This window comes from Sparassis crispa (genome assembly GCF_003851025.1).
Source record: "Sparassis crispa DNA, contig_000003F, whole genome shotgun sequence".
Classification (NCBI taxonomy): domain Eukaryota; kingdom Fungi; phylum Basidiomycota; class Agaricomycetes; order Polyporales; family Sparassidaceae; genus Sparassis; species Sparassis crispa.
In genome coordinates this window covers 483861-495744 of record NW_020939750.1, presented here as the reverse complement: position 1 = coordinate 495744, position 11884 = coordinate 483861, and the positions used below count along the sequence as shown (strand labels likewise).

The 11884-nt window shown below is 53.6% G+C and overlaps 7 protein-coding genes across 7 annotated transcripts; 5 read left to right on the top strand and 2 right to left on the bottom strand.

Annotated features, from left to right (window-relative positions):
- Positions 1-97: 97 nt before the first annotated feature.
- On the top strand, positions 98-331 carry SCP_0401850 (hypothetical protein; the record flags this gene model as incomplete). The annotated part of the gene is made up of 1 exon (XM_027756924.1): positions 98-331. One exon carries the CDS (start codon positions 98-100, stop codon positions 329-331), a length of 234 nt encoding a protein of 77 aa, XP_027612725.1.
- Positions 332-950: 619 nt separating this feature from the next.
- Positions 951-3679, bottom strand: SCP_0401840 (Acetate/butyrate--CoA ligase AAE7, peroxisomal; the record flags this gene model as incomplete). Its single annotated transcript, XM_027756923.1, has 19 exons — positions 951-1010; positions 1061-1281; positions 1338-1365; positions 1424-1561; positions 1621-1854; positions 1905-1908; positions 1971-2110; positions 2168-2257; positions 2314-2383; positions 2440-2466; positions 2517-2556; positions 2608-2635; positions 2688-2706; positions 2758-3058; positions 3124-3137; positions 3190-3276; positions 3327-3430; positions 3489-3598; positions 3670-3679. The coding sequence occupies 19 exons, from the start codon at positions 3677-3679 to the stop codon at positions 951-953; spliced, it is 1725 nt and encodes a 574-aa protein (XP_027612724.1).
- Positions 3680-4808: 1129 nt separating this feature from the next.
- Positions 4809-5709, top strand: SCP_0401830 (predicted protein; the record flags this gene model as incomplete). Its single annotated transcript, XM_027756922.1, has 4 exons — positions 4809-5137; positions 5197-5263; positions 5326-5470; positions 5528-5709. 4 exons carry the CDS (start codon positions 4809-4811, stop codon positions 5707-5709), a joined length of 723 nt encoding a protein of 240 aa, XP_027612723.1.
- Positions 5710-6319: 610 nt separating this feature from the next.
- Positions 6320-6493, top strand: SCP_0401820 (hypothetical protein; the record flags this gene model as incomplete). The annotated part of the gene is made up of 1 exon (XM_027756921.1): positions 6320-6493. The coding sequence occupies one exon, from the start codon at positions 6320-6322 to the stop codon at positions 6491-6493; it is 174 nt and encodes a 57-aa protein (XP_027612722.1).
- A 555-nt stretch (positions 6494-7048) lies between these two features.
- SCP_0401810 (L-tyrosine:2-oxoglutarate aminotransferase atrD) lies at positions 7049-8748 on the top strand (the record flags this gene model as incomplete). The annotated part of the gene is made up of 5 exons (XM_027756920.1): positions 7049-7172; positions 7237-7756; positions 7817-7914; positions 7965-8587; positions 8641-8748. 5 exons carry the CDS (start codon positions 7049-7051, stop codon positions 8746-8748), a joined length of 1473 nt encoding a protein of 490 aa, XP_027612721.1.
- A 412-nt stretch (positions 8749-9160) lies between these two features.
- SCP_0401800 (hypothetical protein) lies at positions 9161-9758 on the top strand (the record flags this gene model as incomplete). The annotated part of the gene is made up of 3 exons (XM_027756919.1): positions 9161-9396; positions 9452-9579; positions 9640-9758. 3 exons carry the CDS (start codon positions 9161-9163, stop codon positions 9756-9758), a joined length of 483 nt encoding a protein of 160 aa, XP_027612720.1.
- Positions 9759-10346: 588 nt separating this feature from the next.
- On the bottom strand, positions 10347-11866 carry SCP_0401790 (S-adenosylmethionine synthase; the record flags this gene model as incomplete). The annotated part of the gene is made up of 7 exons (XM_027756918.1): positions 10347-10393; positions 10447-10506; positions 10560-10736; positions 10787-10961; positions 11015-11617; positions 11684-11715; positions 11782-11866. The coding sequence occupies 7 exons, from the start codon at positions 11864-11866 to the stop codon at positions 10347-10349; spliced, it is 1179 nt and encodes a 392-aa protein (XP_027612719.1).
- Positions 11867-11884: the final 18 nt, after the last annotated feature.

Here is an 11884-nt window from a genome sequence, read left to right as displayed (position 1 = left end):
CGAGTAGTAGAGTAGGAATATCATACGTTCGGGCCCTCCGATCTCTTCTGCAGCCTCCAGAACAACAACCACCATGTTGTCGTCCCGGCCTCGATGAATGTGGGATTTTATCGTCGCCGATAGCTCATCTAACCCTCTATACCCGCCCCATGATGGGCATCCAGCGTACGGAGTTGGCGTTCCCGACGTTGGGCAAACACAGCCAGACACACCCTCACCATCATCCACCAGTCCAATCGCACATCCATCCCCGCAGCACGCCAACCAGCTCATCGTCACTTCCTCTACCACTCGGTCTGTCGCATTCATGAACCATCATCATTTGTCCTAGGATGGACGACTGCCGTTCACAGCGGACTTCATGCTCGCTCATGTTCCCGCTGGGCAACCGGGTTGGATTATGTAAGGGGTTGGTACAGAGGGTCCTTGGTTGATGCTTTCCCCTCCTTTCTTCCGGCGTAACCCCCATCCACCTACATGGTCTTATCACTGGTGATCCTGTACTCCAGGTAGCGGAGTGCTAGTCCAGCCAACGTCCCGCTCATGCCATTGTAGATCCGCTGCTCCATACATACTTGGTTCGTCGAGGTCTGTCGTAGACATGTCCTAAGCCCACTGGGGCGAAGGCGGATATCGTATTGTAAACATTGTAAACAGGTGCAAAAATGAGGAAATCTACAGTTTATAGTATGCGAAAATAGGTCACGTGGCCACATGTTTTCAACGTTAAAAACATGGTGTCAAATACCTCCGGAACCTAACATGTTATAAACCTAACGTTAATAACATGCTTTGAGTTTCTTACGCAACACTATTGTTTATCAAACGTGCGCAAATATTGTTCCCCAGCGACACAGATAGGTCGAAGGTTTCGACAAGTAACAACGCTGACTATATTAGTAGATTTACTTATACAACCCAATTACACCCATACATGATCGAGGCTTATATCATAACTTGGCGATCATCTTGCGTAAAACAACCTTCTGGATCTTCCCGGTCGATGTTTTCTACACATTTGTCAGAAGCCATCAATGTAAATAACTACTATTGTACTCACAGGCAGTTCTTCCACAATCAAGACCCACTCCGGGCAGGCGAAGCCCGGGAGACGCTTACGCGCATGCTGCTTCAGGTGATCGCCGAACTCGTCGTGGCGGCCCGTCCACTTCTGCGCGTGCTGGGGGTGCAGGATCACAAATGCCATCGGGCGCTCGCCCCATTTCGGGTGCGGGCGGGCGACCACCGACACCTCGAGCACATCAGGATGGCTCGCGAGTTCTGCACAGTAAAAGGCGGTGAGTTTGGCACACTGAGGGTCTTAAGTGATATCTAACCTTGTTCTATTGCGAGACTGGACGCGTTCTGCACACGAGAACAATTCATCAGCAAAGGAAAAATCGTACTTCTTCGTGCGACTTACCTCTCCACCCGAGATGATGATGTCTTTGCTTCTGTCCTGGATCGAGACCGTCCCGTCTGGATGCATGACGGCCAGATCTCCCGTGCTGAAATGTTTCCCACGGAATGCCTTCCTTGTCGCCTCGGGGTCGTTAAAGTACTTCATTCCATCCCACTCGTCATCCATAGATATGTACAACTCAAATAAAATCGACTCACCTCCTTCATCACAATGTTACCGCGTACGACGATCTCGCCAACAGTCTTCCCGTCCTTAGGCACGTCGACGAGCTCCACGTCGAAGCTCTCGCCTTCTTCTGGTGGATTCACGACGCGCACGTCATCAGCGGTCGCGAAGCTGTAACCTTGGCGCGCCATGAGCTTCGCTCGGTCGTCTGCGGAGAGGGAATCCCAATATGGTTGCGGGTAACAACGGGTGAAGGGCCCGTATGTCTGGATGGTGTTAAGAATGATATCTTTCACGGCTGCAATTTTATACTCACCTCACTATACAGGATCGTCGATGGGTATTAGCACACGCAAGCGATAATCAAAGCATGCCCACTCACGTCAGACCATACGCATGGACAGTCCTGATACCCTTTTGCTCAAGGGCTTCCAGCAACGACGCAGTGGGGGCAGATCCTGCAATGATGGCAGTTACCGGGTTTGAAATTTTTCTCGCTTGCGGGTCATTGACCAGACCGATCTGTATGGAACATACCCATCAAAAAACGATTATGAAGGAACACCCGTGGAACTTTACTTGGACTGTAGGCGCGGCGCAGTAGTGGGTCACACCGGAGTGCAAGAGGTGGTTCCAGATAAGTGGCATCGAGACGGTCCGGAGGGTAATCTGAGAATACACGTGTGTGGTAAGTCCATGCCCTGCGGCAAAACACGTCCTCTTACCTGCGCAGCCGATGAAAAGGTGATGGCCCACGGGTACGTCCAACCACAAGCATGGAACATCGGAAGGATCCTTTGCAGCGCGATGAACATTAACACGCACAATTAGATGATCAAGTAGGCGCTTACCAGAGGTATGTTGATTTTGAGTTCATGCTGTCAATGAAATAAGCTTACAGGGATCATTGCGAAGCAACGGAACGTACCCCGTCTCATATGCGTTTGCAATAGCCGCAAGATACGACCCTGTCATTATCTTAAGTCTCATGCTTTTAATGTTTCTGTGCATAGATCTACCTCTAAGGGTTGTGATCACGCCCTTCGGCTGCTAAACGTCAGTATCTGAGAAGAGCGACCAGGACCCAGAAGGTACATACTCTTCCCGTAGTCCCAGACCTATGAAGACGTGTTAAAATTCGCAGGTACCCAGCAACAAGTTGGACCTACGTATAGCAAAGTGCAGCCGGTGCATCTTCGTTGCCTTCCCACTCGAGGCCGGTCCATCCCCGCTCCTTGCTGAAGCGTCTACCCGCGCTCAAGAAATCCTCATAAGGGTCGCCCGCCTTACCGGAGTCTTGCGTCACGATGACTGGCACCTTCGCATCCGCCACAAGGTGCGTGTACTCATAGTCGACGATGATGAGTCTCGCACCGCTGTGCTCGAGGATATACGCCACCTCCGGGTGTGTGAGGCGCGTATTAATCGGGCAGATGACCCCGCGCGCAGCCAGCACGCCATGGTGTGCCTCTGCAGAACGAAGACACGACATAAGTCAGCAAAGGCACACGTTGGGGGCTAAGAATATAGAGGACCTGCTATCACTGGCCTGCGCTTCCGGATCAGACGCGTTCTTCCGTGAAGGGCAAAAGGGTGCTTACGAGTTGGGTGCGATCACTGCAACACGATCACCTGGCCGTATACCTGCCTGTATGAGCGCGTATGCGAGGTTTTGGATCCGCTGGGCCCTGCCGGAGGCTCAGCGGTGCTCACCGAGACGTCTCTGACATGGACCTACCACACAGAGTACGAGTAGAAGACTGGGTGGGGCACGTCAGGATTTGCCAGGGCGAGCTTGTCTGGGTATATCTGAGCCGCACGGAGCACGAAGCTGACGGGATTCTGTCCGTTTGGGAGGTCCTCTCGGTGTGTGCACTCAGTTGGGAGGGTCGGAACTCACCAGAGGCTGAATATGGACGGGGATGTCCTTCGGCAGGATGACCCTGTAGCTCACGTTCTGCGGAGGGATACTCTCTGGCGTCGGGCGGAAAGCATTCATGGCCTGTGCAACTGTCAATGTAGGCGGTGATCAGTTCCATCTCAAACGGTGAATTTTGGGAGAGAGAAAGCGGGTGTTGTACCTGCCGACATGGCGCACTCTCGAGGGGCTGAAGGGGAGATGGTGGTGGTCTTTCTTCAAGTCGAAGACGAACACTAGTCCGGTTATATAAAGGGGCGGGCCCTGCTGACGAGTAGTAGATCGACGCTTGTGTAGCGTCCGGGGCCCCGCATGACCGTGCGGGGCACTACCGGGAAACGTAAAGCCCGCCTGCCGAACGCGTCGGCTCAACCTTTTTCTAGGGTTAGGTCCCCAGCGCTACTTCTGCCTCGGAGTCACTGCACTCTCGTCATGAACGTTTGAACTTGAGATAAGTGTGATCTGTACCGAGTACGGAAGAAATGCACGCGAATTAACCATTTTCTAGGGTTTTTATTCAGCTTGCCGAACAGATTGAAGCTCACTAGAGCAAGATAGACCCTCCCCGGCTCACCGCCGACACCAAAATTCTGATCCCCAGGTCCTGCATTCATGGCGATGTACACTCAAGTCTTTCCAAGATTCGAATGAGATCCAGTGGCGGGACATCGACATCTTTAGTTCAGGAAAAAATAACGCGGTACTTCAGGAGCTTACCGAGGGACCAGCACGGGAACGAAATTGGGTGAGCCTTCTCCGGCTAGAGTTCAACGTTGAAAGACTGCTACCAGCCTTTCAACGCGTAGCAGCAACGTTCAAGCTCAAGTCCGAATCGCCTCGAAACCGAAGCACCAACACCGGACGATCGCAGGCGGGAGCAATAGTTTCCTTATCCGGAGGATCCTCTCAAACTTTCCGGCGCCTTTTTCCGTACACTCTATTGTCCTGCTATTCCATTGTCCGAATCCTCGACACCCCGCACAACTGCAGCATAATCAAGCCCGTTGTGGAATGTGTGCGCAACATCCAATCGACGGTGATGTCGCAGAATGTCGCTTCTGGCGTGACATTTGACCCATGACAAGGACAATGTTCTCCAGTCGAATTTTCGTGACGTACTGCTCCGCCAGCCGAAGGTCCTGTATATAAGCGAGGCTGATATCCTATTGTGCGTATATAATGTGCGCTCTCCCTTCTAGCGATTGTCCTGCTCCCCTGCGCACCCGCGTTCGGGCTATTAGAACCTCTGCTAGTACCTGAATTCTGAGGAACTCCCAGTCTTTACCACCGTCGTGCTACACAATGCTGTACAAGCTTACGTCCACAGACAAAGGCCAGACTACGCTCATTGACTGCGCCACGGGCACGGTCGCGTTCCGTATCAGTACACCCCGTCCAGCGCGTGCGCGCGCGAGCACTCTCGATTCGCTCAAGCGGACTATGAGCCGTAATTGCTCCCAAGAGACCGTTCCCCGCACAGACAGGCCCACAACCCTCGTCGAAGATAAGGACGGTGCGATCGTAGCAGAAATCGACTGGGCACCGGGGAACTACGCGACGCTCATCAGGATTGGTGAGGAGGTCTTGCGGGGCGTCGCGGAGCTCTTTGACTGCGCATTCTTCAAGCTGTAGTGAGTCAAGTTTGATTATGTAGCTAATTTTAACGGTCTAATGGATATGGTCTCTCCAGCAACGACGAGACGCAACTTCCAATGCGTACCGAGAATACATGGTGCATAACACCTACAAGTCTCACTGTGAGTATCTAACTATCATCCGCCCAGGTCTTCCAACTTATCTTGCTCGTACTGCGTCCCAGCTCGTGGATGATGACGGTGAAGTAATCGGGAAGTTCCACGCTAAGTGTGTTGTGGTCAACGGCCAGCCCCTGCGATCACGCAGAGGAGGATATGACTACTTCGAACTGGATGGCATTCCCCAGGATGAAGTCCTTGAAATCATCCGTAAGGCTCTTTCTCTTTCCTACTGTGACGGGGGGCTTATGTGTGTGTGACGTGTAGTGTGCTTGCTCTTCGTCAGGCCGCTGTACGAGCGCGTGCACCGTTCGTCCCGCAGCAAGCGCACCCGCCTTGTCGCGGGCTTGAGGCGGCGCGCGATCCACAGCTTCGCGGGTCTGCGGAAGAGCCTCGCCACATCTAGGTGTGAAGGAACAAATGCACGGATTATTCGAAGATGGGGTTGACTCAACTCATTCCTTCTTCCTGATTGGCCGGACACCTTCGTTCTTCTCAATAGTCATGTTTTTGATTGGATGGTATCTTTATTTCTTCTTTGTCCCTGTTCAAGTTGAAATGCATGTGTATACTAGCGTACATGACTATCTTCCTTCGTTCTTCCTGAATTCACCCAATTCCCATTTCTCTCTTGTACTTCGAGATGAACACACGTGGATACATACTATGACATAAATATGTGATTGTTTCAACGGCATGGATCATTCATGCAAACACCGCGCTCGAGTCACAAAGTGAAACAGTAAACTGACGATACGAGAACACGGTCGGATCTCGACGAAAACCAAGATTTCGTCATGTCCCCCCGTCCTATGTAGAAGAGCCTGGTGCGTCGGTAAGTAATGATAGCAAACACGGCTGCATACACTTCTGCATACAAGGTGCAGACTGCAGCAAGATCCGAACGAGCCAGGGACGGCGCCCTTTTTTCGCTAACGGGTAGCCGTAGGTCGCCGTCTGGACGAATTCGAAACGTGCGCGTGGTGTCAAGCATGGTGGGTACCCGAGAGCTGGGAGGGGGTCGATGGACAGTTGTTGAGATCACAGCAGCAAGGTACAATGGATGGCGACGAGTCTTATGTGCCTCGAAAGGTCATCAAGACGCAATGCGATGACGGTTCGTCGGCTCGCATTCGGGTCATGCTCGTGTCCGGCGAGCGCTCCGATAACGGAATCAATGATACCAAGCAGAGCGTGCATGACTCACCGCCTCCTCCTGCAAGTGCCGGCTAGAGGGGATCATCGATGAAGGCTTGGGGGATCCCGGGCGTGAGCAGTAAGTGCACAGGCGGGGAGGGGCCGACCGCGACGTCGGGGTTTGGCTCGGAGTGTTCAGAGCTAATATTTCCATGAAAAATGGTCGACAATGAGACCTTGAAGGGACTGGACATTGTTCGTTTCTGTTCGAAACTTTTGATCCCGCAGTTGATGATACAGCCATACACGACAGTAGACTCATCTACAGATGGTAAAAGATGAGATTGCGGAAGGCAGCGCCAAGGTGTGATTAAGATTATCAATATCTAGCCGATCTTGTCGAAGCAGTCGCGGTGACGGTGCCTCACTCTAGCTTGAGACCGACTCATCCTCTCAATATATTTGTCATGGTAAATAGTCACCGCCTCTGTCGACGCTCGCAATTTTCCACCCTTGTCGCACAATCCCTTTACCCGGTGATCCGGCAGCCCGTCTTTGACTGCTTTAAAAACGCGATGGAATACTCGTCGAGACTCAACACTCAACACCTTAAAATCCCTGCTTGCGCAGATCCACCCGACATAACACACAATGGCAAGCAGCTCCAAAGTCGACCTCATGCACCATCTCTCTGCGGAGACGCTTGGGCGCAAGCCCAACCCCATGAAGGCCATTGGGAGGCTCATCAAGCCGAAGATGATCTCACTTGCGAACGGTATGCTAACTCTCTTTTACATATTTCCATACTCAAGCTCATACTGACTGACCGTCTATCAAAGGTGACCCACACTTCTCGTTCTATCCGATCAACAAGATACAGTTCGAAATCGCGTCCGTAGATGTCAAGGACCCAGTCGCATCTTGGCGTAGCGCAAGCTCCGACGCCCCATCGTGCACCCTATCCTCATCTCGGCAATCCTCATCTCGGCAATCCTCGCAAGGCCTGTCGCTGCGGAACTCGCTTGGCTACACCAACGCGACCGGCATACCGCAAGCGCAGCAAACCCTCATCGACCTGACGAAGCACTACCACTCGCCGCCAGACCACATGTCCGTGATGACCCTCGGCAACGGAGATGCCATCTCCAAGTGCTTCCGCCTGCTTGCGAATCGGGGAGACAACTTCCTCGCGGACGAGTTCACGTTCACCTCGGCGACCAACTCGGGCGAGTCGTTTGGCATCAACTGGGTGCCCGTACGGATCGACTCTGGCGGGATCATGCCAGACGTACTCGAAAAAATACTGTCGACCTGGGACCCCGCGAGAGGCCGACGGCCACATGTCCTCTACATCGTTCCGTGAGTCTCCGTGTATCGACCGATTTTGTCTCGAGATTTAACCGTGTATATTGTTTTCAGGTGTGGTCAAAATCCAACAGGTTCGACGTTGACGTTAGAACGTCGGAAGGAGATCTACGAGATCGCGCAACGCTTCGATCTGATCATCATCGAGGATGGTGAGCTCAGGCTTCATCTCGTACTTCTCTATATGCTTAGATCTCCGCAGACCCATACTACTTCCTCCGATACACCGACCCCGCATCGGACTCAGATGAGAGCTTCATCCCTTCCTTCCTCTCCATGGACGTCGACGGCCGCGTGATCCGGCTCGACAGCTTCAGCAAGATCATCGCACCGGGCATGCGCTTCGGCTGGGTGACCTGCAACCCCGTCTTCTACGAGCACCTCGTCTCGCTCACAGACTCCTCAACGCACCACCCGCACGCGTTCGGCCAAATCCTCGTCACGGAGCTCCTCAGCGCGCACGGCTGGCAACTTGCGGGCTTCGACCGCTGGGTGCGCTCGCTGCGCGATGATTACCAGCGCCGGCGCGACTTCCTCCTCAGCTTGTACGCGCGCGAGCTCGGCGGCACGGGGTACACGACCGCGAGCGCCCCCGCCGCGGGCATGTTCGTGTGGATCCGCGTCAACCTCGAACGCCACACGCGCTTCCGCAGCGACGTTCGCGTAGTAGGCGGGGACCCCGCCGGCCCGCGCACGAACGTCGGCCCGCTCATGCAGGAGCTCTTCGAGAGCTGCTTGGACGCCGGGCTCGTCGTCATGCCCGGGTTCGTCTTTGCGCTCCGCGCGGATCCCGAGTATGACGACCTGGACGACCCCATCGAGGACGTGAGTACCCTTCGAGAATCCGGTCTGGCAACGCGCTGATCTTACTTTTGTAGCGCGTGAACTACGTGCGTGTAACCTTTGCGGGCACGGAGGAGATTATGGAGCAGGGCATGTCCATTCTCGGGAGAGTCGTGAAGGAATTCTTTGCCTGCGAAAGTTAATCACGGACCGGACTGTCTGACTGACTGCGCACAACCACCTACCCCTTCATCGAGCTTTCGAGCTGCATTCACTCAAGATCTATCGGGCGAAGAGAGCATATTGCATACAATATATATCATATTTATCACACTAAATTAGAATAGTGCGAGTACGTAGGTACGCTCGTCTAAAGGTAGTGTACAAATCTATCCGATTTGATACGTTTAGTTACATTCGTATCAATAGGATCCTATTGCGAAGATACTTGCCAGTCAACGCATACGTGGTACATGTGATTTCTTCAATTCTACTGTAGTATCACAACTTGCCTCCGCACAACCACGACTAGGTGACATAAGTACTTACTGCCTTCAGGGTGCGCACATCTCTGCTGGTGCTAAGTAAGTACTCCCCTGAAAGGCTTGGACAGTAATGGCTGCAGCCCCCAACTACGACATAATGTCCCAGGCTCTGGAGGATCTGGCGAATGAGTTATCCCTTGTCGCGCAGGCCCCAGCTCCCCAACAGCTTCTGGGGATCCTTCAGCAGCTGCTGCAGGGTCAGCAGCAGCAGATTCAAGGGCAGCACGAACTACAGCAGCAGCTGGTTCAAGTGCAGCAACAACTACAGCAAGATATACAGCAGCTGCGAGATGAGTTCCATGCCGAGTAAGTAGCGTGTTTCATTTCTGATGCCGCCTCCACTTATCCCCTGTTTTGTCAGGAGCAGACTACTGCCACTGAGGTTGCTTAATCTCAATGCACCAAGGGATGCTCCGCTTTCCTTCCCAACAAACGTCGTACTCCCTCAACCCCATGCACAGACAAAGGCGGACTTATTGCGCTTGACGGGTAAGTGCCTACTAGTTTTGTGGAGGTTCGACAAACTTATGCTTTGGCTATTCTTTACAGACGCCGAGTGTCAAAGCTTGGCTACTGCCCTGGGAATAGATCTCTCGGCAGATGACCTTATCCTCATGTGGAGGCAGCAGATAATGGACTACCTTGGCTGTGGGGAGACTGCGACGTGAACTTCGTGAACTGGGATATCGCGAGGAACATTCCAGCTTAGTATGCTTGCTTGCTGATGTATTTCTAGGTCCTTTACTTGTACTCATGTTCGTTTTTCTTTACATTGTAGCATGTCTCATCTCGGGTTCGTTCCACTCTTTATCATCGTGTCTGTACGCCGCAATGTCTATAAGGCCCACCACTCTCGACTTCATCCTATATCTGTGTCACTCCAAAGGCATGACTGTACGCGGTTGAACGCGGATATATTCTTCTCTGCAACATTACAAAACATGAAACTATGCAACAACTGAGATCGAGCACGAAGTAGTATAGCATAAGCGGCAGCGCCGAGGCCAGGGCAGCATCATCAGTAACGTGTCAAGTGAGTGTGCGGCGGGTTAGCAGCAAGCCAGGGCCACGCCAGGGGGTGGGAGGGGGATAGGGTGAGCGGGCAGGGGGGTCGTGTCCTCTAGGTATCATGATAACAAATAAAACCATGCGTGCGATGATAAATAGCGGAAGGATGAACTTCCGTTGCGATGTTGAATGCGTAATGCGGCTCTAAGCCCAAAAGATGAAAACAGAACAGGCGCAGAAGTAGCTGCTTAGAGCTGGAGCTTCTTGGGCTGCTCCCATGCGTACTCGGAGTTACCTAAGGTGAAGTCGTCAGTAATATGCCGATACGCCTAAAAAGGAACGGCGTACCGAAGTGACCGTACGACGCGGTCTTCAGGTACTGCGGCTTTTGCAGACCAAGAGCTTGCACTGCGGAGGGCACGCATCAGAAGATGTTCAGATGTGAGCACGCAACAACATACCAATGAGACCGGGCCGGAGGTCGAAGTTGTTGCGTATAACCTCGACGAGCTCCTCATTAGTCTTCTTGCCCGTGCCATATGTGTCGACGTAGATCGACAATGGCTCCGCAACACCGATGGCGTACGAGAGCTGGACGAGCACCCGCCGTGCGAGACCGCCTGCCACAAGGGACTTCGCTGCAAAGACTGTGAGTAACGATCTTGCCGGAATATGTGCACGAACTGACCGATCCAACGAGCAGTGTAAGCCGCAGAGCGGTCGACCTTGGACCAATCCTTGCCAGAGAATGCACCTCCACCGTGCGCACCCCACCCACCGTAGGTGTCGACGATGATCTTACGGCCAGTAAGACCCGCATCACCCTGCGGTCCACCAATGACGAAGCGTCCAGACGGTTGAATCTACGTTCACGCCATCAGACCACCGAACGTGGTAGTTCTAGCACGTTACTCACATGGTATACCGTCCGCTCATCAAGGAGGTTCGCCGGGATGGTCTTCTTGATGATCTTCTCCATGAGCTCCTTGCGGAGGTCCTCGGTGGAGATCTCCGCCGCGTGCTGCGTCGAGACAACGACAGTGTCAACGCGGAGTGGGATCGTCGCACCGCCCTCCTTCCTGTACTCGACGGTGACCTGCGTTTTCGAGTCAGGACGCAGCCACCCGAGCTCGCCCGAGCGGCGCGCGGCGGCCATCGCAGAGTTGAGCTTGTGCGCGAGGACAAGTGTGAGGGGCATGTACTCTGGTGTCTCATCCGTCGCATAGCCGAACATGATGCCCTGGTCACCCGCGCCGATAGACTCCAGCGAACCGTGGTCGAGCCCCTGCGCAATGTCAGGCGACTGCTGCTCGATTGCGACGAGGATGTTGCATGTCTTGTAGTCGAAGCCCTTGGCGGAGTCGTCGTACCCTATCCGCTTGATAGTGTCCCGGATGACCTTCTGGTAGTCGATCGTGCCCTTCGTGGTGATCTCGCCGAAGACCATGATCATGCCCGTCTTAGCCGCGGTCTCGCAGCCGACCTTGGAGAATGGGTCCTGCGCGAGGCAGGCATCGAGCTGGTGGATAGCAAAGCCTCTTCAGCAACGTGCTCCTGAACGTAAAGCTGAACGGATTCCACTCACGATAGCGTCCGAGACCTGGTCACAAATTTTATCTGCAGCGAGAAACATGGTCAGGACGTCGTTACATATCATGTACACCGTATCTGCTGGCTGCATACCTGGGTGACCCTCGCCGACAGACTCTGAGGTGAAGAGGAAATGGCCGGGCGCGAGTGCGACAGTGGCGGTTCCGTTAGAGGACATGGTGAAGGCAGGGAGGAA